This window comes from Chinchilla lanigera, unplaced genomic scaffold, assembly GCF_000276665.1.
Source record: "Chinchilla lanigera isolate Chin_1 unplaced genomic scaffold, ChiLan1.0 scaffold00024, whole genome shotgun sequence".
Lineage (NCBI taxonomy): Eukaryota > Metazoa > Chordata > Mammalia > Rodentia > Chinchillidae > Chinchilla > Chinchilla lanigera.
Genome location: NW_004955425.1, coordinates 14,800,700 through 14,826,881, shown reverse-complemented (window position 1 = coordinate 14,826,881; position 26,182 = coordinate 14,800,700). Strand labels below are relative to the sequence as shown.

At 35.6% G+C, this 26,182-nt stretch overlaps 1 protein-coding gene across 1 annotated transcript in view; it reads left to right on the top strand.

Annotated features, from left to right (window-relative positions):
- The window catches only part of Tmem26 (transmembrane protein 26), a 41,157-nt gene that overhangs the window by 1,715 nt on the left and 13,260 nt on the right, over positions 1 to 26,182 (top strand). The window contains exons 2-4 of the mRNA XM_005385944.2: positions 14,021 to 14,099; positions 17,788 to 17,901; positions 22,257 to 22,477. Coding sequence (XP_005386001.1) covers positions 14,021 to 14,099; positions 17,788 to 17,901; positions 22,257 to 22,477 — 414 coding nt within the window. The remainder of the gene's footprint in view (positions 1 to 14,020; positions 14,100 to 17,787; positions 17,902 to 22,256; positions 22,478 to 26,182) is intronic.

Here is a 26,182-nt window from a genome sequence, read left to right as displayed (position 1 = left end):
AAAAACCGGAAAACCCTCTACAGTGTTTCATATGAGACCACAAAAGTGTATGACAGAGCGTGTCATTCCATGAGAGAGCACTGAAGAAAATATCTCTGAAGATGATGGGCGTCTTGCCTAAACATTCCATTGCTGAAAAGTTTCTAGAATCATCAGGGCTCATTCAAGAGCAATATTAACTGAATACAATGAGGATTGAAGTTTTACTATCCTTGCTTTTCATAAACAGTTCATTAAGCAAGGTACTTTCCAGTATGCCTTTTGGAAAACTCACAGAAAAAATGGCGTTAGTTTTCTAAATAAGCCACAGAGCTAAAGAAACAAAGAGAAGGAATGTGGTTTTTCATCCACCAAGTCCTATAACATCTAGCTTTTATTGACTAGCTTTAATACATGATGTATAAATATCTTCCATAACAGTAAGATGAAGTCTGAGGTTGAAAAATGCTTCATGTCAAGTAATCCTGCCACCAGTCATCAAAGTTTCTAGGACAAGTGTCAACTGCAGAAAGGGGCCAGCTCAGCAGGACCTGAAATAACCCTCTCCTCTCCAAGAGCTGACCAGATTTGTTCCAGTTGTATAGAAGTACTATAGCTAAAGGAACTTTAGCTTTATGTCTGTCTCATTACTGATTGCTGATTCAAGCTGACATGTAATTTGATCCAAGAATGTTTAGAGCAAAATGAGTTATGGTCAATGAGTCAGATAGAGAATTGGATGTGTTAGTACTTAGATTATAGACCTCAAAATCAAACATAACTGGGGTACAATATGGGCTTTCCTACTTACTCTCTGTGTAGCTTGAACTCCATATCTCTGAACATTGGAGTCTAACCTGTAAGCACTTATTTCATAGGTTGTTGAAGAATTATATGAAATAATAACTTGATAGTCAATGAATAAAAAAAGGAATGGTCTTCTCTAGATCCCTGTGTTTCCCTTTGGTTTATTCTAGACATATTTTGTGCCTGTACCAATCAAATAGCTATACTTGAGTGACTAACCAATAAGCCACTGGCTTAGAGTTAAAAAAGAAAAAAACTTTTATTTCATAAAACAGGCTTATTGTAACACTAATTCAAGAAGAGTCTTGCTGGCTCAACACAAAAATGCAATTTATATTTTAAAATAGTCAAAGAAGTTGATAGATTTGGGTTATTATAAAATTTTAGGAGCAAATGAAAGCAGTCCAAATAGAAATGTGACTAGCAATGCTTTGATCTGCCAGATGTATTGGTAATGCTCTGACGTTACCAGATATAACTAAATGTGCAGTTATGGCAATTTGTACTGCAGATGAATCTCACACAACATTGTTATAAATTTTAGGAAAACCAATCAAAAGTTTCACTGCTGAAAAATACAGTAAGGTATCCTTGAAATAACATAGTAACAATGGAAAAGAATTTCAATTTGGGTTACATTTCATTTGTCAGTTGAAGTTGTTTTAAGTAAAAAAGACATTATTTGTTGCTCTTGAATGTTAAGAACAGTTTTCCATCAGAAAAACTTAAATTGATACAATCATTGTGGCACTATTTCTACTGCTTTTATAAAGGAAAATATTAGTAAATATAGATCTATGTCCAGAACTATATAGATATTGGTAGATCTTTGACTCATGGTTCTTATGTTCAAAATTTACCCCATGAAACCCAGATCTTCATATGTAAACACACATACAAAAATACTAACTTCCATCATGTTGATAGAAAGCAAAGCTGAAAAGGATCTGATTATCCACCAGAAGAATAGTTGAAAAATTACGATATGTTCATACTATATAATATTTTTCTGATATTACAGCTAATGGGCTGGGTTTGAACTATCTGGCACATTCATCACATTGTCAGCACAGTGTGATGCATACTATAGCTCATTTTTTTTAAAACATAGACTTGGAATGGGATTGCCCTTTGTGTCAAATAAATGTTTTGATAATTTGAAGAATATGAATAAGAAAGAGGAGGAGAAGGAGAAGAAGAGGAAGAAACAGCAGCAGCACAAAAAGGAGGGGCAGGAAGAGGGAAAAATAAGGGAGCAGTGGCAGCCACAGTCACCCTCCAGTATTGAAAATAGATAGAATAGCATAAAACTTGAATGGTAGACTAAAATCTGTACGCATATGGCATGAACACTCTCTTTTGCTTGAACATCAGACCCATGAACCTCTTTTGCACTATTCTGAGTTATTTTAAACATTGTTCTTTTTACTAAAATTTATACCTGGACCCAAACAAATAAAATCTGTAGAAATAATGGCTCAAGAAATGATGCTATAGAGGAAAATGTGAACAAAATTTCTTGAAATGTAGCAAACATATTACATGTGCCCAAGGAATGTTTCTTTAGCTATCCTTTGGAAAGGAAAAATGGAACCATAGTTGCTGAGTTCAGCTGTCAAGGGACACGCAACATTACATCAACACTATTAACTTGCCAGTTGGAGAAGTTTAATTTGTTGGAATCCTATAGGATTGAGAGGGTGAGCCAATGACACAAGTCTTGTTAAATTTAACAAATGCACGCAAGTACAATTTGCTCTTTTTCTACCTAGTTTTTATTTCACCTGCATAATCACTTCGGTTTCTATAAGATGAAAATGAGTATTACTTAGTTTAATATTTTTCTTGATTTTATTTTCAGTTGTCTGGGCAGCAGTCCAATGGATCTGTGAATTACCATTTAGGTAAAGTCAAATATAAGACAATATTTCAGTTGCTTTCAAGCCAATAGTGATAAAATATTCCTCAGAGGATGGAAAAATTACCAAGATTGTGACGTTTGAAGCCTGTTCACTTGAAAGCAGGCAATATTTGAGACTAAGTAGAAATATAAGCTGAATTTACTGGCAAAATCATAGAATTTTAAGCTTGTTCACCAGTATTTTAGCTGAGGCACAGAGCTGCAAGGGGAATCTGAATTTTTTAATTAATTGGTGATAATTGACCCATTTGGTTGTCTTTCTTTGTTGCCTGTCTTTACTTTTTCTTTTATTATGTTCAATCAGGTGATTATACATTGACTCAATGAATATGCAAGCATATTATACCCACTATTGTGTGACCCACCAGGAAAAGGGACCAGAAAACAAACAACTAAAATTTTAAGATAAAAGATAATATTTGGATTAAGTGCTCAAATGCACAGAATAAGAATAATAATAAATATTTAGCACTTCCTGTGTTCCTGGTTCTTGTAAGTGTCCCACATAGAAATCTAGTTTAATCTTGATAGAAGTTGTAACCATTTTCTGCCTCTCTGTTCTTTCCATTTTTAGATCAGGAAACTGAGGCACAGTGCTGTTAAAGCTTTTCACCCAGTGTTATACAACTAGCAAGAGAGAGAGAGAATAGTCAAGGCTTTAAACTATTATTGTATTCAGAGTGCGAGGTGAAGGAGAGGGGCCTTCAGTTGGTAGCACTTGAGTTGTAGCAGGAAAAAATGGTGTGATCTGCATTTGGAGAGAGGAGTGCACAGGCTGAAGACTGGGAGTAAATAGAATAGGTGCATTCCTGCCTTCAAAAAACTCATGTTTGAAGCAAGAGCCTTGGAAAAGGACCAAAAAGGCAATTAATAAACAAGTGCCCTGATACATAGCAATAAGCAAGTAAAGAAGTGAACGAAGGCCTAAGCAGCATGGGTTGCAGGGTGAGGGAGCATGCAGAGGAGGATTCCACCGCATGATCAGAGAGGCTGGCTGGGAGGTGACTTTTGAGCTAAGGTTTTAGAACTGAGGACGTGAGCATAGGTACCATAGAAAAGAAAAGCAAGGAAAAGGACAAGAAAAATCCAGAGAAGGGGAGAAACTCCACCTCTTAGAGACATTTCTGACATACTCCCACATGACTGATAAGTATTGACTTTCTTTTCTCCTTTTCCTCTTCTTTTCTCCCTCCTGTGTCCTTCAGCTTCTCATAAAACATTCTTCCTAGTTTTTCAATCTTTGCCATGTCTCATTTTAATCACTGCATGTTAGAAATTGTCCAGATGGCTCAGAGATGGCTCTCTGAGAACAGAAAAGACCAATTAGGAATCAGAAAGGGTTGTATCTTAAATTGATCTCAAATTCAAACCAATTTTGTAAAAACTTTAATGAAATCTATTTGGATTATTAAATTGCATTTGGAAAGTTCAACAGTGAAATTAAAGAATCTTGATTTGACAGATACTTACTGTACAAAATCTGATCTTGATTAAGAAGTTTCGAGCAGCACAGGAGAATTTGGTATGAAGTAATTCTGTAGAATTTAAAAATATGTACTTCCCTTCACCAAAAATGTTTATAAAAATTCCAGAAAACATGTTGGGAAATAAGCACACACACCCCACCCCCACTGATCCTTTTGGTCCGTAGGGAGGCGTTTGGAAGTGCATCCTGGAAATTCCATATGGTCAACTTGGGCACTGGACATGTGCCCAGAAGATCAACTCTTTCTCTTGCTCTTCATGCTTGCTGGCCAGATTTCCTGAAATCTAGCCTGGGCTTCTTAGTTATTCCAGTAACACTGTCCACTGAGCATCACATTTGTCAACCATGCCTGCAATATATGTTGGGAGTTTTATAATATCATTTTCCAGGATGTTTGTGGATATTTGTGCTTTGTATCCTGAGCCTTTAGCTCAGTGTACGATGTGATTTGAGTTTGCATTTTTGGAAGCAAACATTGAATGTTATCAGTAAATGACTTAGAGTAATTCAAGTCATAGTTGAGAAAGGAGACTCTTGTCCTTAAGTTAGTGCTGTGCTCTACACTCAAGAAGAAGCCTATGTTTTCTTCTTTTATTTTACAGTGGACTTTGGACCTATGTAATTATTATATCTGCATTTAGAATAAGATCTCCAAGAAAATGAACGCTCGAACAGTGACCATGCTTTTTCTGCATGAGCATATCGACGAAGGCCTCTAGAACTGATAATTAAGGTTACTACTATTTTACTGCTTTCTGCTCTTGACTGAGAGAAAAACAAAGGACAAATTATTGTGAGCAGCTCACATAGGTCAGTGTAAATAGAACTATTTATGGCTGCTACAGCAAAATAAAACAGATGAATTTAACTAATAAATACACTTCTCCTTCTCATGGCATTGGCATGATTGCACATACAATGTCAGAATAAACGAGTTGTTTAATTTTTTTCCAACAGCAGAAATTTCACATTTCTATCCAGGTTTATTTTCTCTGAATGCATGCCCTGCCTGCTCTGGCTGTTCCTCTGAAGTGCTGATATCCAGGAGAGTGAAGCCCCTGGTGTGTAAATAATTTTGTTAAAGAAAAGCAGTGTTTCCTTTAAGAAAACATAATTTTTTAATGTATATACCACAAAACATTTTTTGAAAAGCATGCTAAAATAATACTGAGGCAATGGGGATTGTGAATATAAAAAGTCAAGGTGGGTATTGCTTTTCTTATTTTTCTCAGAGTATATACCTACTACCCATAGATATCAAGGGTATTTATATTTTATCTTCAGTTTATCTACCTGACCTCAAGGATCAGATGATATACAACCCACTTAATGTTATATACTTACTAGAGTAAAAATTAGTTATTCTTAAGGAAAAAAATGAAATCCTGGCTGGGTTCTGCAGTATTCCTTTGCTATCTTATTTCCCAGACTGAGCCTCCTGTCCCATAAAATGTTTTAGTTTGCCTGGAGTAACATGCTAATAAATTGGTGGTGCCATTCTCTGGCACTCTGCTAAGGACAGTGAGGGGGCGATATTGCAGGTAATGGGGACTGTGATAATGATAATGGAAGTGGGAACAGCTATCAATTACTGTGCTCGGGCAGCACTCCATGCCTGCTGTACAGCCATTCTCTCGTGTCACCCTCGCGATGACCCTACGGATTCGTTCTCACGTGCATCGCCGTTTCAGGATGAGGGCGCTGACGTCCAACAAGGCTCCCTCATTTACTTAGAGCCACAACTAATAATAATAAATCACGGAAGCAATTTTAAGCATCTGGCGGGTACTCGCATTTATTGAGGAACGCATTTGTATTGCGCATATGGCCTCACTTCTTTCACATTGGCCTGGTGCTGCTGTTGCTCCTTTTTCTAGATAGAGGAGCCAAGACTTACCATTCCCTTCCCAAGATTGGAAACTTGGTAATCCTATGTTGAGTCCTCCCCCCAGTCCATTACACTATTTGTTGTGCTCTGCATTCAACAACCAAATTGGGTTTTGCCTGGAGTTATTAGAGTTAAGGATTTTCTCTGGTGGACATAAGGTCAAAGTTGGGGGCTGGGGATTTAGCTCAGCGGCACAGTGCCTGCCTGGCAAGCACGAGGTGGTGAGTTAGATTCCCGGTACCAGAAAAACAAAACAAACAAACAAAAAAGGTCAAAGTTGTTGATTTTCTTTCTATTAATTTGGGTTGGTAAATCCGAGGTGACCTACTGATGGAAGACAAGAATGATTTTGCGATGAGGATGAGGGTAATTGAAAAAATGTTATGCGAACACGTGGCCCAGAGACATTCTTGCACAAGCAGATATCCTTGTAAAAACAGAAACAGATTGTAAAGGGGCAGAAAAAAAGGAAAAAATCTAGACTATCTTCACTTTGCACTCCACAGTAAAAAGCATAAAATAAAATAAAAACCCTCTTCTCCAGAATAGTCATAAATATATTATCTTTATAAAGAAAAAAAAGCATTACATGAGTAACATTCACAATGCATTTTATATTCTCAGAGAGCCTTAAAATTCCTACAGTTACCAGCAGTTTCAGTTCACTTATTCATTAAACAAGTATTTATTATACTAGATTCTCTTATGGTGTTCTTGAAGGAATATAAAATACATGCAGGTGCATGAGAACTGTCTAAAGCAACATTCTGATGACCAAATAATTTTCCACAAGTTAAGTCCCAGAGTACAGGAAGACCGCAACCTGCAGATACAATCAGAAAGGTCGGCTCTTTATACAAGGAGAATGTCTGGGGTGATTTCCGTACTGGTCTTTCAAGTAGTCAGTGGTATATAGGAGTTAGAGAGGAGACAGGTTTTTCAGGTTGAGGAAGTATTTTGATAGTGGTACTGAGGGTTTCCATTGGACCAATTCATTTAGGAAGATGACGTGGCTTTCTTTGTCTCAGAAATGTTTTATGAGAAAACTAGCATGGTAGATCCTAACACTGATTTAGATTTTCTCCCTGTAACTACGTTAGTAGTGAAGCACACTGCTGAAGTCGAAATGCAGTACAGCTTGTGCTGGATTCAAACACATCCCTGGGAAATTGTAGGTTAAGCGAGGTATATGGAATATTCACTCTGCTTTCAGTTTACATCATAACTTGGGACTATGACTTTATGTTAAAAACTGACAATGAAAAACAATGAAAATCATCCTTCAGAACCTTAATATTCACTTCTAGAAATTTCTCCTTTATAATCCCTAAATGGAGGCATTCCTTAAAGACTTCAGAGGTGCAAGGAATGATTGCATTGCAAAGGGTATTCCTGATCCATTTGAAATTCCCCCATCTCCTGAGTTATTATTTGTCAACTTGCCCATTGGATCACTGAGAAAATAAACTTATCCTCTGATCCTGGCACCTGTAAAAACACATCTAGTGCATGTCTCCTTTTCCATTTCTTTGGGGCCTCTGATGAGTCTGTAGCCATTTAGTTGCAGCCTGTCTTGCAAATGGGCAGGCACACACAAAGGGCTCTGGGAACGAAGGTCGTGGTCCGGGAACCCCTAGTTAAGAAAATCAATGGGTGGAGGCTGGGGTCAGGTAGTGCCTTTTTAGGCATTCAGAGACTATGCATTCTGCAAAAGTGTTGGGTTCATTTTGAGGAGCTGCAGAAAGGTGGGTGAAATTGGGAGTCTGCTGTGTTAGCCACCATGTTATCCCTGTGCAGATAGAGAAAGCCTTCGCCAACGACCTCAGGAGAAATTGTGCGTGCCAAGGCTAACTCAGAGAAACCAATCAATGTGGAGGGAGGACGGACAAGTGTAACCTCTTAGAGTGCGCCTAAGGGTTCAGAAGACGGTACCTCGACTTCATTTCTTTATTTCTGTAAAAAGAAACCCATACATATAAAGTGTTCCAGAACATTTATTGAGGATGCTTAAGGTAGTTTAAAGGAGATGTTAAAATCTCAGTTCTAGCAACTCCACTATATTTTGTGGCATAGAAAATGCAAATAAAATCTTGATTCATGTAGAAGTAATTTTTGGGCATAAAGTTTGCTTTACTTAAATGCTATCCATTTTCAGGATTGTATACATGGTTAGAAGCCAGAAAGAGAAAAACTAAACAGGGTAGTGGGTGGTTTTATGGTAAATTTTTTCTCTGTATGCTTATTTATGTGGTTATATGTTTCTAAAAATTGTTACTTTTTCAAAAAGAAAATAACAATAATTGTCATTTTTGCTAGTTCTAGACTAATGGTGAGTTGAAGTAAATAAAATCCATTGCAAGCTAACTTGCTAAGTGTCATGACATAATTATTTTGTGAACACATAATTTCTTGAAATGACAGCTTTGTGTGATAACTAATAATTTATTTTCTGATAAAATGAAATGAGAAAAAGCAATAAGTATAGCTCTTAAAGATCTCAGAGCAGCATTTCGTATGTAGCAAGACATATACATATTTGATTCATGAGCAAACCAAATAAAACACATGAATTTAACTAATAAATACACAAACAAATAAAGAAAAATACCTTTGAGATATTGCTTATGTACTGGGGAGACAATTAGTAGGTTTGGCTAATGGCTGTGGAACTTAACACCCTCAAAATTAATGTGGAATGGAAGAATTATTTAGGAAGGTTTTAATCTAAACAAAGCAGCTGAGCAAAGTAATTTGGTATTAAAGTATTAACACAGGTCAACTTTAGTATTCTGATAGGAGAGTAGTTATTGAAATTGTAATAAATCTGAGTTTCTCAGGGAAGTTAGCTTACTGATAATAGAGTATTATCAGTTTTGCAAACATTTCCACTTGGAGATATATATATGTGTGTGTGTGTGTGTGTGTGTGTGTGTGTGTGTGTGTGTGTTTTCTATTCATGTAGTATATTGTATTTTTATAAAGAAGTATCCTCAAATAAGACACAAGTTATTGCTGAGGTGTCCAGATCCTTCTATGGCATTATTCTTCAAAAAGGTGTCTGGCATCTACTGACTCCTGATAGCATCTAGACAAATATTGAAGCAACATTCTTTTCCATTTTTTTTTCTTTTTTTTTTAGTCTTTTTGAGACAGGGTCTTGATGTGCAGTTCAGGCTGGCTTTGAGCTCATTTTGTAGCCTAGGCTGGTCTCAAACTTGCAACGATCCTCCTGCCTCAGACTCCAGAGTGCTGGGATTTCAGGCATGTGCCAAAATGCCCAGCTGACATTCCTTTCCTAAGAAAAGATTTGTAATTACACATCAAGAGGTGAGAACAGGGGCTGGGGATTTAGCTCAGCGGCCAAGCACCTGCCTGGCAAGCGCAAGGTCGTGAGTTCGGTTCCCGGTACCGGAGAAAAACCAAAAAAAACTAAAAAAACAAAACGAAACAAGAGGTGAGAACAGAGCTGGTTTACTAATTTTTAGAATCCATACTTTTCTCAGTTCACAAAATGAATTGCATAGATAATAATTAATCATACTATAAACCCTCAAAACAATAAATAATAGAATGAACTATTAAAACTTTCATAGGAGCAGAACAATATTAAATCAATTTACTTCAGTGAAACTTCCAATAAAATTCAACATATGATGATATTTCAAGATAAGATTCCTAGTTAAACCAGCACAAAGCATCAAGGGAGTCAAGAGGGTAGATGTCCTAGAGTCTAATTAAATCACAAGATATTGTTGGGCAGATATCTTGTGGAAGAAGAAAAGACTGTAATTATGAGCACACAGATACCGTTGTTGTGCTTACGTTATTTAACATTATTAGAGAACAACAATTTGATGACATTAAATGTGCACACACTCATACATATGTTTAATTTTAAATTTTGAAAATCTCTGCAGTAAAAGTGAACAAGCAAACATACTTTTGACTCAAGGAATGGGGAGAGCTTTCTAGAGAGAAACATATATACACACACACAAACGCACACACACACACACACACACATACACCTGACCTGAGTTGTCTGAGATTGCGGAAAAGGCATTTCTAAGAAGGCAGGTATACATGTGAAGGTCTAAGTTAGGAGGCATCTAACTGATTTCCCAGAACAAAAACACTGCTATAGGAGCACAGTGAGAGAAAAGCGAGTAACACCACCCAGAAGGTAGGCAGGGCCCAGGTTGTGCATTGTCTGGGAAACTAAGGTGGGAAATGCCCCTTGCAAACGCTGCCTATATGATAGCAATTGCCTCAACGTTGAATGTGAAGTAAGGTCTAATGATGTCCTCCACATTGCAAACACCCTTTTATTCAAGTTGTCTTAAGTAGGTTTAGTACTGAGAATCATGATTCAAAAACAAAGTTGATCACAGGTCATTGGAAGAACCCATCCCTCAAAGCTGGTGTCCAGAGTCACCGTGGAGGAAGGTGCCGCACCTGTTGTCATGTCATGCAAGCTGAGCCCACGAAAGACGGCAGCGATGTGTCTTGAGCACCCATAATGCTGGCTGCATTACATATATGGTCTCACTTAACATTCATGTTATTTGACCCCATTTTATGGAGAACACTGAGTCTCAGAGAAGGTAGTGAATTTCTAAGGACAGATGAGAGAAAGAGGCAGAATTTAAATTTGTCTCTTCAATGTTCGTGAAATTTCTACTAGGACATATGATTTTTTAAGTCACAGCTCAACAAACATGCATAATACTGGGCCTCCTGAAATGAGAGTCCTCTAGGTGTCAGCAGCCCTCATTTCTTTCTTTAGTTCAGTCTATCCTTCAGTCATACATTCAGACACTTAAACGTTCACTTAATAAACATTAACTGAAAGTTTCATAAAACGCTGACATAGTTGGGGAGAAGAGATGAAGAAGTGGAGAAAGGGAAGAGATATAAAGAAACTAAGGGGCTGGGGATTTAGCTCAGTGGCAAAAGCGCCTGCCTGGCAAGCGCAAGGTCGTGAGTTCGGTTCCCGGTACCAGAGAAAAAACAAAAAAAAAAAAAAAAAAAAAAAAAAAAAAAAGAAACTAAGACCCAGAGTCTGACATCAAAGAACTTGCATGAAGCAGGCTTACGTACACACACTTACAACCTAATAAAGCACATGTCAGGACTAGGGCAATTCAGGGTAAGACTAATTTCTGCCATACACTGACAGTACAAGCAGGATATGGATGGAGAGTCATGGGCAAAGGATATTCCCAAAAAAATCTTCCATAATGCAGAGAGACATTTGCTCTAAAGCCATTTCTGACCCTTTCTTCTCAGATTAGCCAAACTGGAAGAATACAGAAAATGTGGTTCTGAACAGGGACCCATGGTGATTTCAAGAATGTTACAGATTGACTGACACATCATTAATTCCTGGAGTCTCAGGATGATTCTTTCTTCCTACCTCCTTTTTTGTTTACCTCAAATAAATCTAACTATGAGAGATTGAGGTAGCTTTCTAACCCTCTTTTTTTTTTTTTTTGGCAATGCTAGAGCTCATACCAAATCCTCACCTCTGAGCTACAACCCCAGCATGCATTTTTGCTTTGTTTTAAGTCCACAGCCCAACTGAGTGCTGAGTTGCTCAGCTTGGTAGGATATCATAGGGGAAGAGGAAGAGGAAGAGGAAATGGAGATGAAGCCAGATACTGGAGGGTTCGAATGATCATCAGAATACAGAGTTACATTTTCTATACTAAGTGACAGAAAATCTTGAGTCTTGTGCTGTGTGTGTTTGTATAAATAGTTTCTTAGGAAAAAATGTTGAAGTGATTTTTCCAATTATACAAATAAGTCTTATGAATTATAGATATTTATGCTCATTGTTTTATTTCTAGAGTCTTTCAAGAGTCAATATGTGTTCAGTTTGTTGCTCCCCAGATTATTATTGTAGCAACTCTTAGGGGAGGTAATCTCAAAATTAATCCTGAAAGTCAATAAAAGTTCTGTCCAACATTTGACGTGTCCAAACAAAAATTTACATATTCCAACTGTCCCTCTGATCAGAATTTACTTCCTTCTCAATTTCATACAGGAAAGACTCTCTCCTGATGTTTCTTTTGATATGTAAGGTTGAAGAGTAATTATCCCTTTTTTAAAAAGAGCTTGCCCAACATGGTCCTTTGATATTTCTCTGCAGCCTAGCCATGTTCCAAATCAGATTTTAATAATATCTTGACCATAACCCTTTGTTTCAAAATTGATTTTGGCAGGAAATCAAAGGTAGGAAAGTATCTATATTAAATATTGATTTTTAAAGAGAATTTTTTCTCTTGCTCTTTCTCCCTTTCTCTCAGAAGCTGAAAGAAGACATTAATGAAAGAGTTAATAGCCTTTAAAAATCCATCCTAATGTTTCCCTTTTCATTTATCTTTCTTTAGTTTTCTCCCTGGGTTACAATATAGTTTTGGTTGCATTTCATTTCAAAAGTGTTAGTGTGGTTGGGCATGTGGCACAATCCTGTAATCCTAGAACTCTGGGAGACTGAGGTAGGAGGATCACAAGTTTGAGCCCAGTGTGGTTTAGAGACACCCCATCTAAACAACAACAACAACAACAAATCAGCTGAAGATGAATCTTATTGAAAAGGTCCTGGGTTCAATGCCCAGTACCCCTGCCATACACACACACACACAGTAGAAGGGTGTCCTGAGAGCATTTTAATAAAATACATTGACTTACAATGTTGACTTTCAGGTATTCTATCAAGCAAGAGCCCAATACAAAATAAAATGCAAATTGAAGAGGTAAATCTAGAAGGTTTATTATTTTTACCTTATTTTAAGAATACATTTTAATTGCACAATGTCTCTTGATATTACTAATAATATCTGTCTTTACTGAGTGCTGTCCTCTGCCGGCTACAGTGTAATAAAAGCCCCTATGAGACCCATGTTACTGAATGGCATCCCCCCCCCTAGATTCATATGCTGAAGACTTAACCCCAAATGACACAGGATTTCGAGGTTCATTTGGAAATTAACATTAAATGAAGGCGTAATTGTGGGTTTCTAAACCAATGAAATTGGTGCCCTTGAAAGGAGAGACAGAGGCCTCCCAGAACGTGGGCAGAGGAAAGGTTAAGTGTGGACACATGGAGAAAGCGGCCAGTGAGAGCCCTCCCAGACCTCCACAGTGCTGTGTCCTGATCTTGGACTGCTCCAGAACTATGAGGAAAATCAGTTTCTCTAAGCCGTGTACTCTGCATGGCAGCCCACGGTAACTGCTATGGTGACGATATCCATTCACGACAACGGTAGAATGGCATTGGAACTCCTGGGTGTCTGACCGCAAAAGCCTGCTCGTGAGATTCCTCTCCGAATTTCAATCCAGAAAATAATGAATAGATAAACAGCCTTTCCAAAAATACAAAGCTCTTCAGCTACTTTTTTGTATTTTTATTTTTCAGAGTTAGCAAATCAACATAAAACCAGTGAGATTTTCTTATCTCTCATCCTTTGTATCTGATATTTTTGTGCTCTAGCAGGATGTTATTATTTGTGCGCTCTGAATTTCAAGTTAATGTTGAAAAACGTAGCCAATTATTTTGAAATTGCAATGCTGAAAACTCAGATATTTACTATCGCTATGTTTGCATTTTGTAAAACATATTAAATACAAAATATCCAGCGTTGTGCCTGTAACCAATTGGCAGTGGCCCATTAAACCGTATTAAAATTGCCATCTATTAATTGGATTAAGAATTCAGTGAGAATGACAGCTGCCTGTGCCTTTTGCAGTTACTGTGTTTCCCTGTAATCCATATGGCAAGTATCACATAATGCTTTCTTCCCCCATGGAAATAAACACTTCGGAGAAAATGGTTGGATTTGCTGTAATCTGGGTGCGTTCATTTGTTTTATTTCTTTTCTTTATTTCTTCAGTTTTATTTGTGAAAGCTGAATTATCTTTTTCCCCCCATTCACAGGTTTTCACCAGCCATATTTTTATATCTGATTAGCATCGTTCCATCATTATGGCTCCTTGAAATGCATCGTAAGACCCAGGTACTTCCCGTTAGCAAACCAAAAATTGGAATATTCAGCAATCATAGTCACAGTATGATTTGACTCACGTCAGAAATGTACTTTTTTAAGGGGCTGGAGTCATGAAGAATTGAATAAACAAGAGACAGTGCAAGGAGAGACTCCAAGATTTGTCAAAAAAATAATTCCATTTGTTTTACAGTTAAGATAACATAGTTAATTGCCATTTTGTGTCAGTAAGTTTGTCCCTAAGAGTCCCTACTTCACGCACAACATATTCCTGTTGTGAAGACTGGATTTGAACCTTTGCGGCTTCAGTGAGCTCCTCTGTTGTGCTAAGTGAGCCGACTCCAATGATGTGAAATTCTGTAAAATGACACTTTTAGAAACTACAAACTAACAGAAAAGTACTTCATCTGTGCTATATAAATATTTCCAAACTCGAAGTGACTATTTAAAATACAGGAGACACAGATTATAGGAGATTCATTTTGGGGGGATTGTGGGCTGTGTTCTTTAATAAGGAACACTGTTACAGAGTCCTGAAATTAAGGTTAAAGGAGAGAAGTTGGGGGAAAGGTGGGCTTGTATGTATTCGCCCATATTGACCTAGAAAGTAGACGGTGGCTTCCAGTAGAGCCTGTAATGTTTATGTAGATGCTTTAATCGAGCTTCTTTCCACATAGACAGTGCTACTTAGCAGGCTCTAGGCTGAGTTCAGCCGTGTCCTGTTGCTCCTCCTCCTGTAGAACTCCAGAGAGGCCAGGCAGCAAAGGCATCAAGTTCCACTTTGGACTTCAAAGTTGAGCTATGACTGTGGTTAATATATAATATTTCTTACTTTCATTGATAAAATATTTGGGAAAAATCTGTGGGAATTGAACCCATACAACACTTTTTGCTATATTTAGTCATTTTATAGTAAACATAAGCCTTTGATATATAACCTCTGACAGTGATTGCTTGTCCCAAATTTAGGCACAGAGAAGAAAACATACTTTCTCCTTAAGTCTCCTTCTGAAAAACATTAAAGTCATAGGCTACTTCTACCTCTGTACCAAAGCGGTTTTTGCAATGGTAGATTAATTGGTTTAAATTACCATGACTTTTTTTAAAAAGTAGCTACAGGAATTAGGGGACACTTTCTACCTTCTAACTCTTACTACTTTGTAGGGTGTGAAAGAGAATCCTGGTGGTTTGAATCTAATTTTTTCCCTGTACATGCAAGTCTATGGCATGGCTATCACCCACAATAACAACTCATTTCTCCACATGCCCTTATAATATAACTGCACTGTGCAGTTAATTGATATACAGGTCAAATCCCATTACAACAAATCGCATGCAACCAAGAACTCTCTTTTTAATAAAAAGAGATTTTTGAGCCCCAGGCAGTACCTCTCTAATTTTCATACTACAAAAGAAATTGAACCTTTAGTAGTAATGGATTTGACACTGAGAATTAAAATGAATGCCCAGAGATTGAAATGGGCAGGGTAAGCAGAGATAAAAGTAGGAAAAGTGAGAGAAATAAAAAAATGTTGGGACTACACTTTAAAAAAACAAGAAATGATGAAATAAAGGACAGTAGAGCAATTCCCTTGGTCCATTCAGGAATTTTGGTTGTCACAGTCAGTTTTCTTTTTTAGAATCCTGTACTTCAGAGTATTTTCAGATACATTTTCTCATTTATAAACACTACTCATTAAGTTAATTATGGTACATATATTTTAGTATGATAGACCCTTCATAATATATTATGATAATATGCTTTATACAATTATATATGGTATAAATTATAGTATATAATAATATATGAATGTTTTAGAGGAGTTTGTTTTATTTCAGTTTTTCATGATGAAAAGAATAATGTCCTTTTTTCCATTTAATCTGCATCCTAAATGTTCTAACCAATGACTTGACATTAGGAAAACATCCTGACCTATTTCATGAAGACATTTCTCTTAGATAACCAATTCAATACCTTGATTTCTGAATCTTATAGAATGTGTGGATCAAAATGGTTATGATGACTGTGACCTTAAGCACTGGAGAAGTCTATTTATGAAATGCCACAGTTTAAGTAGTGGAAATGTCCTGGTCTTGATGGTGTCACAGTCTGGTTTGATCCAAAGAGCTATTTTTGAAGCCACTGAAATTTTCAAAATCATAGCCCATGAAAAGTCTGCACTTTGCTGCTCAAGTCATCTTCGTAAAATTATCTACACAAAGATAATATAAACAATATGAACAAAATACATTGTAAGTCAGGTTAAGCTTAAGGGGTAAATCACCTGTTCTTTACAATTCTAATGGAGTTGTCACATAAAGGAAAGTTCATCAATCTATATCAGAATAACAGTGGAAAGGCATTTGGATAAATCACACTATAAAATGGGCTGCAAAACTATTTGCTCCCAAATTAGCTTATATTGCACTAAAATGATTTTTTCCTAAATAATAAGAGGCTTATGGATTTTTTAGTAATAAGGAGGTCAAAAATCCATCTGATTTCAAGCCTTGGGACAAAGTGGTAAAAATCTGTTGCCTCTCAACCATTAAATTCGTAGCTAGTCATAAAACTATTCAGCAATGAGTATTTGTGATTTGGTTCAAAGATTTTTTTTAAAATCTTCATTGTTTTTCCTTGGAGGTTGAGATGCATGTACACACAGCAAGTGTGCAAACAGCTGTATTTTTGCTCCTAGACCTGGTACACGCCCATTTTTCTTAATTATTCTTGTCATTCACTCATAACTTAGTTATTTGGATGGAAGGTAGAAAAAAATAGTTTCTTGTCAGACTTTTTATCTGACCTTTTCAAGTAGGGCATAGAGTGCTCAGTGAAGTACCTGGGATAATTAAGACAAAATATTTATAGCTCTTCAAAAATAATTTCTCCCTAAAAACAAATGTGTGATCATCCCTGTGGGGTGATGACACTAGTGGCATATATGTGTATGTGGTTTAAAATATATATTAGCACTGTAGATGTTCTAAAACTTTAACCTTTTAAAAACTTCCTTAGTAAAATATGCCTTGGCTACAGATACATTTTTGAGTGACTGGATCTTTCCTCTCTCATATTCTTTTTCCTTCTTCTACTCTACCTGAGGTACCAAATATCTGGCTGGAAAAAAAAAAATGTAAAATTTACTTGCAGAAATTTATATGCACAGTGAAGAAAGAGGGAACAAAACATGCCATTCAAGGCAAAATTTTTGTAAACCTAAATTGACTTCTGAACTGACCCTTAAATTTATGTAGTACCAAACCTGCTCATTTGTTGCTTATTGCAGTGCTTGCTTGCCAGGCAAGAGGGAAAGAAATTGGATTATTTATTTGAATAGAATGGTATTTTAAATAATGAGGTTTCAGGGTAAGACACATAAATGCTTTGGCCTAGATCTTTAAATGTTCTATTGTTGTCATTGGGTGTTTCTTTTTATTACAGTAGTTCCAGGGTTCAAAGGGGAACTTCTGTTGTCAATCCATAAGTCCTGTAGTTCTCTATAATGACTGAAACATCTACCTCCTCAGAGGCCTACAGAATAAGTCATGAATAGTTGACAGTCTTCTACCTCAATTGAAAAGTAGCTTTCTAGCTCCAGTTTATAGTCTGAACCTGGTAAATGAGTTTGTTTATAATCTCTTGAATAGATTGAAACCCTATTATAGTGACTATTTGTCATGCTTCCCCAATTCTCAGGATTGCGGTATCCAATCTGAAAGGATGTCACAGAACACCAGCAGAAAAGATGACTTCAGACAATCTCTCATGTTCAGTGAGGAAACCAAAGGAGTGGAGGATATCATTGAGACGGTGAGAGATCTTCCCAACATCCATGAAAGGACTTAGCAAGTTGGGGACTTGGTAATGAAAACATGCTTTATATCTCCCAGCTGATTCTTCCCTGAAGAAATTTTCCAACGTAAATATTTGGTTCAGGAATTCATAAAATAGTCATATTCTCACATATTAGTAATCATGTATTACTTGCATGATAGGTATTATGCACAGATACTCCTTGTGTAATGATCAAGTTCTGGTCTGGCAACCAGGTTGTTAAATGAGGAATTGTACATAGTATGTATATTGCAACATCCAGAACAAATGGTCAGAGAAAACAACAACTTGATGACGTTGCTTTTAATTGCATAAGTTTTACATGCAGTACTGTAATGTATAATGAACATAAAACTATAGTACTACACTATACAGTACAATCAGGAAAAGTTACAGAACAGTATAAACAAGGTACACTGTACAAAAGAGACATTAAGGATCTATAAACAAAGGGACTGAACTGTGCAAAATAAATGAAAGGGCAGATTGTTAGTCCTAGCAGTGGGTTATAAATCCAAATAGTCATTAAACAGGTAGATTTTTAAAGGAGAAATATCTGCATATATGTATGGTATGTTTTAGTAAATATATGTATAACCTTCAGTATTAAGGAACACCATTCAGACAATATGTGTATGGAGCACAGAAAATATATAGTACTTCAATATTTTAATTATCATTTAAAGATTTATGATTTCTAAATATGTATAAATACATAAATTATATATATAAATAAGTAAACTGAGACAATAGAATATTATTCAGCACTAAAAGGAAATGAACTATAAAAGTGTGAAAAAGGTGAGGACTTTAAGTGCATAAAAGGAGTCCAGTCTGAGTTGCTCGTGGTGCACACCTGTAATCCCAGCACTCGGAGGTGGGGGCAGAATGACTGCCTCAAGTTGGAGGCAGGCCTGACCACATAATGAGTTCAAACCCAGTCTGAACTTGAGCAAGACTATGTCTCAGAAAAAAGTGTCTAGTCTGAAATGGAAAAAATAAAGACTTTATAGATAGCTTTGGGTTCACAGAAAAACTGAGAGGAAGGTAGGGATTTCTTACATGCTCCGGGTCCTCACATGTGCAGAGCCTCCCCCACCATCAGCACCTTGCATCAGAATGGTAATTGGTTAAAAAAAAAAACCAAAATGATGAATTTACACTGCAAGTGATTATCACTAAAATCTTGTGGTGTATATTAAGGTTAGTCCTTGGTATTTTACATTTTATAGGTTTGGCTAATGCATAATGACATGTACACACCATCATAATATCATGTACAGTATTTTCACTGCTGTTAAAAAAAAACAAAACTGTGCTCACATATTTATCCCTCATCTTCCCCCAAGCCAATAGCAATCCCTGGTCTGTTTACTATCTCTTTAAGTTCTACCTTTTGCATATATTACACTGGTGGAATCCTCCAGCGTATAGCTTCTTCAGGCTGGATTCTTTTGTTTAGTTACTCGGAAGGATCCTCCATATCTCTTAAAGCTTGATCATTCATTTATTTTTATTGCTGAAGAGCGTTCCATTGTTCACTATTTGCTATCCTTTTACCTATTAAATAACATCTTGGTTACTTCCATGTTTTGGCAATTATGAATAAAGCTGCTATAAACATCTATGTGCAACGTTTAAATGTGAACAGAACTTTTAAACTCTGGGTAAAAATCATGCATGGATTGCATGGCTAGGCTATGATTTGCTTTGTAAGAAACTGCTGTCTTCCAAACTGGTTATGTCACTTAACATTACTACTAAGAATGAACAAGATTTTCTTCTGCTTCACATTCTCCCTAGCACTCAGCATTGGGAACGCTCTGGATTTTCGTCATCTAGTATGAGTGCAGGTAACATCTGACTACTATCTTAATTTACATTTCCCTGATTACGTATGATATGGAGCATCTTTTTCTTATCTTTATTTGCTACTTTTATATATTCTTTGGTGAAGTATCTGTCAAGATCTTGTCTCCTTTAGTAGATATGTCTTTTGCACATTTTCCCAGTCCATAGTTGTCTTTTTGTTCTCTCTTTGTTGTTTCCTGCAGAGCAGAAAATTTTAACTTTAATGAAGTCTAGTTTATTATTTTTTCCCCATGGATCATTCTTCTAGTGTTGCATCTAAAAAGACATTGACATACACACAGCTGTGCTCATTTTCTACTATATTATCTTCTAGACGTTTTGTATACTTCATTTAGTTCTATGATCTATTTTGCTCTAATGTCTGTGAAGAGTAGGAGCGCTAGGCTTAGATTCATTTTTGTAGTTTTTGCTTGCGGATGTCCAGTTGTGCCAGCATCATTCAGTGAAAACAGTATCTTTTTTCATTGTATTGCCTCTGCTAATTTGTTAAAAATCAATTGTGGGTTTATGTGGGTCTATTTCTGGGCTGTTAATTCCGTTTTATGGATCTATTTGTCGATTCTTTCACTCTCTTGGTTACTGTAGCTGATAGTAAATCTTGAAATCAGGTAGTGTCAGTTCTGTGGCTTTGTTTTTCTTTAACATTTTGTGGCTGTTGTAGGTCTTTTGCATTCCACATAAACTTCAGAATCATTTTGTCAATATCCACAAAATATCTTGCTAGACTTTGAGTGGGATTGCGTCAGATTTATAGATCAGACTAGGAAGAATTGATATCTTGAGAATATTGAGTTTTGCTATCCATGAATATATAATATCTCTCTATTTAATTCTTTTATTTTGTTCTCCAAAATTTTGTAACTTTCCTCATCTATGTGTTTTCCTCCATTTTCGTGGGTGCAAATGTAAATAATATTGCAGTTTTAAGCATCAAATTTCACTTCTTCAATAGTCTATAAGAAAGAGATTAACTTTTGTGCATCAACTTTTACTTTACAAACCTGCTTATTATTTCCAGGGTTTTTTCTTTTCAATTTTTTAGGATTTTCTACATGGAATTATATTATTTGTGAGCAAGGACAGGTTTATATCTTCCTTCCCCATTAGTATATCTTTTGGTTTGTTTGTTTCTTTGTTTTATTAACCTAGCTAACTTTATACTCTCTATATCTTTATTAATTAATAAAACAGAAAAAGTTTTAGCCAAAATAGAATGACACTGTTTATCTTCTCATGTCTGGTATGTCACCAGATGGCCATGACCTCTTCTAAAATGTAAGGAGAGACTGAAGGCAAGGTTTATATCACTGAAATGTACTTTCAAACGTGGACAGGCTATTGATTCTGCAAAGGAGAACAGACTGAACGCTGGATTCTTTCAGGCTCTGATCACAACTTATCTTTGTCACTGATTGTGTTTCTCCATGTTAGATCTGACAATTAAAATATTAACATTTATCTTAATGTTCTCCCTCTGTGAATTAGATAAGATATATATGAAGTTCAAAGAAAAGATACAAAGAAGTGTAGAAATGAAAGACCTCTGTGTGGGTTTGCATGCTTTTATCCTTTTCTTACTGTACTTCTGCATTTGATATCAATAAGTGATTAGGGAAGGTAAACAGATTTGCCATAAATATAGTTAAGTCACTTGCGTAAATGAAAGGGAATCATTATTCCACCCTCTTGAGACAGAAGGCCTTGTTGTCTTTACAAGATTTTAGCCTACAGGGCCTGTAATATACTTTCAAACTTATTCAAAAAGTAAATAGATATAAGATGTCATCCTGAATATATTGATGGGATGTAAATTTTTCTCTTTGTCCAAGAATGAAGGCAGAGAAAAATTTATTTTTGAGTTTATCAATTCTTGGATATGTTAAATATTCAGAATAAAAGTAATAACTTTAGTGTTAATATCTGTCTCTTTTTAGTTATTACCTTTCTTTAGGTAAATGAGTAACCATGCTTACATTTCCCTAAGGTTAGGTATAACAGAATTTTAAAGCAACAATAAACAAAAGGAAAGATTGTATCATAGTAAAAATATTCCCATTAGTAAATTCACATTTAAAATCTATAAAGCACAAATACAAGACTGTTTTTGCATTTTTATGGAGTTTATAAAATTTTCATGAGTTATACCTTGTTATACCATACAACAGAATGAGTAATGATCTTTAAAACATTGTAAAATTGAATTTCTAGATAACGTATGGTGCAGTCTCACTTTAAGATTTAAATTATCTGCTGGTCATAACCTCTTCTTAAGGATCCAACTAGAATTTTTTTGGAGTTTTCAGATGAAAGAAGTATACTTTTTTCTTAATAACTGCCGAATAATTCCTGAAAACATCCAGAAAAGAACACTCCTGATTGAAAACCACGGTGAGGAAGGTAGCTTTCTACAAGGTGGCAGTTCATAATATGTCTTTCTCTATAAAATTTCTGTTAAACAGGCCAAAGTTTTTGTAAACAACCTGTCTACAGTGTGTGAGAAGTACTGGACTTTGGGACTCCATCAGACATTCCTGCTAATGCTAATAATTGGAAGATGGCTTCTCCCCATTGGAGGCACCATCACTCGGGACCAACTCTCAGAACTGCTCCTCATGTTCGTGGGAACAGCTGCTGACATCCTGGAATTTACCAGTGAGACTCTGGACTTGGAAAATGTGAGGTGAGCCTTGTACTGAGAAGAACTTCTTGTGAAGATCAGGGACCACACACCTTTCTTTTTGTTCTGTTAGTTAGGTCTTGTATGAATAAACAATTTAGTGCAGCACATGCATCTTGTTAGGACTGTAGCATTTGCCACTATTTAGATACATACTAGGACATGTCTTTATTATGAGAAATACACAAATGAGGTTTCATTAGAGAATGAGACACACAACAGAAATGCTGCACATGTTTACATAACTACAGGTCAGGTGGACCCGTGGCGAGCTAGAAATCTGCACTGGGTTTCACACCGAGCATCTCTTTCACAGTTGCAAGTGTCATGAACACAGGCAGTTGTGAGGTCTTCTAGAGCACAGCATAACTACAATTCCAAGAGATGTGGAGAAATCTCTCCTTTTTTCAGTTGGAGGATTTACATTCCCTGGTGTGAATGGAGAAGGGGACAGATGAAGTTTTATTTTATTAAAATTTATTTTTAGTCAGTTTTGTTCAAGGCGCCCAAAGGCTTTCTGATGTAGATGCTTATAAATTAAAACTTATTGAGTTGGTACTTTTATTTTTGCCACAAGCAAATAAACTCAGAATCCATGATCACATCTGTTTATGGAACTACTTTCTTCCCATTAGGGATTTAAGTCTTAGTGCCTGAATGTACTTTAAGCTTGAGCTGTTTTGCACTATGCCATAAAAATAAATTGGAATGAGGCTGGCGTTTAATGCCACAGTTTACTTTATTCTGTGTTTCTCAAACAAAATAACATGAAGCTGAACAAAATACATTAACTTATTGAGTTAACTTAATATTTCAATTATAGAATCAATTACATTTATAACCACCTGTTATCTTAACATGATCATTTCTTGTTTCATTCATACTAATTTTTCTCTTAGCTTATTAAGGTAACATTTTTTAAAAAATAATCAAATATAATGGATTCATTGTCTTCAAAGTGTTTTAGTTCTGTGGTTTTAATGCCTTACAATTGATCAGTGCTCCCTATTGTGTTATGTATTTTCAAATACTTTTACGATACTTATAATCTTATGCAATCACAAGAAAATTGTGGAAAATCAGAAGATAGAGCACATAAAAATAATGAATATCTATAATAAGAGGGAATGACAATATAATGATAACAAACTACACCTCTCTAGAAATAAATACATACATGTTGAATACCTCAGGAGATGGGGAAAACATAGGATTGTAAAACAGTGGTGAATAGGGTTACGTTTATGTTGCCGGAAATACAAATGTGAGGTGTGCCGAACTTAGTTACCTGACGAACTCTCTTCATTTGTTCGTCCAACAGTAACACCAGGAGGAAATATATAGATCTGTATTTGCCAATAAATGTTTCTTATTACGTAATTGTAATTGCATACCCAATCAACAACAATAACAACAAAATACAAAACCTTGAAAGTCATGAGGTATTCCTTCATTTGCCAACTATGAATTTGTTTTCTAAGCTGTGCCAGCACTGTGCTAGGCAGAAATTGGAGAACAAATGGTGAGCAAATGAAGTGCAAAAGGAAGCACAGCTCCATCTTTACCAAAATGATTATTTCAGTTTAGTAAGAAGTTAGAGAGCACTTAATGTTTCAAGAAATCCCCGTTTCTTCTGCCACCTACAAGTTCATCTGAATGTTTCATGAATATATATTATTAAAATTTTAAATTTGTTTTCAATTCCAAGCAAGATTATATTTAAACCACAGTTGGCCCTATATATTTTGGGTTCCCGGTACATGGGTAGAAAGCATGGCAAAAATTCTCGTGTATTGAACATATACAGACTTCTCTCTTGTCATTTTCCCCTAAGCAATACATTGAAGTTCATTTGTTCACTTGTTATGAATTTGCACAGGCTTCAAAATCCTACGATCTTGCAATTTTTTCTTAATAGCATTAACAGAGTTAAACACCACACAATCCAAGTATTGTAATTCTATAGTTAGTAAATTACTGAATGATTAATTATATTGATATTTAATAAATTATTTAATAAATTAATTATATTGATATTTAATAAAGTCCATTTAATAAATGGGCTTTTGTCACCATAAATGCAAATAAGGTTTAGGATATTCTCACCACCCCATAAAGATTTCTTCTAACAATTTTCAGCCAATTTCAACTTCTGCCACCAACCCCAGGCAACCATTGGTATATTTTCTGTCTGTATAGATTTTCCTTTTTTAGGCATTTCATGTAAATAGAATTATAAAGTAGGTAGTCTATTCTGTCTGGCTTTTTCACATTTCTGGGGTTCACCTGTGCTATTCCATATTTAACTCTTTTGATTGTTAAATAGTATTTCATTGAATGCAGGAACCACACTTTATACTACTAGATGCATATGTATATTACTTATAATTTTTGTTATAAAAATGATGATATAAGGAGCATTCACTTATCACTTCTTGGCCTTTTGGCTAAGATCAAGTGTAAGAAGCACTCATTTACAAACTTTTGGCTAGGTATGTTCTCATTTGTCTTGGGTAAATACCTAAGAGTATAATGGCTAGTTTTACGTTAAGTACACATTTAACTTTTTAAGAAACAGTCAGTCAAGCTGTTTCTAAAGTAGCTTTGCCATTTTGTATTTGCAGCCAGCAGTGTATGACAGTTCCAGTTTCTCCATATACTTACTTCGTGGTATCTCACTGTGCATTTAATTTGCATTGAACCCAGAAGCCATATTAAATTTGTTTATTCATTCTATCCCCTAGGCTCTTTCTACATACAGTATCATGTCATTTCTACATAAAGTATCATGTCATGAATAAAAAATATTAATCCTCATTTATATTTCTTAATTTTTTCCTTTGGTTATTGCACTGGCTGAATCTTTCTATGTTGAACAGAAGTAGAAAGAGTGAACATTTCAGACTCAAGGGATTAGCAGTCTTTCTCTATTAAGTATGATATTAGATTCAGATTTGTCATGGATGCCCTTTATCAACTTGAGCCAATTTCCAGATTTTGAGGAGTTCCTTTTTGCTAATAAGTGTGGAATTTTGTTAAATTTTAATACTTTGTTGAGATGATTTTATATTGGTTGGCTTTTATTTTATAAAAAGTTTACCACATTAAGTAATTTTCAGGTATTAAATCAACCTTCACATACAGGGATAAATTGTACTTAATTATGATGTAAAATTATTTTTGTAAGTTGTTGGGCTCAGCTTGCTAACATTTTATTAGTTTTCATCTATGCCCATTGGGTACATGTATCTGTAATATTCTTTTCTAATTTTTTTCTGGTTTTTGTATCTGAATAGTACTGGCTTTATCAGGTATCTCAGGAAGAATCCCTATTTTTCTTATTTTCTAAAAATTTACACCACATTAGTGTTATTTCTTTAAATATTTTATAGAATTCACCTAGGGAGCCATCTGGATAATGCTTTTCTTTATAGGAAGGTTTTCTTTTAAAGTTACCAATTCAACATTATTACTCCTTATGGGTCTATTTAGATATTCTATTTCTTCTTAAGTCAGTTTTGGATGTTTTTCTTTCTAGGAATTTTTCCATTTATCTGAATGGTCTAAATTTTGGCATATGATTCTTTATAAAATTCACTTACACAGGAATTTATTTCTGTAGATTCAGGTTTGATGTCCTCTTTTTCATTCCTAGGTTTGACAATTTATGCATTATCTGTGTTTTTTTTTCAGGGCATGGTAATGTAT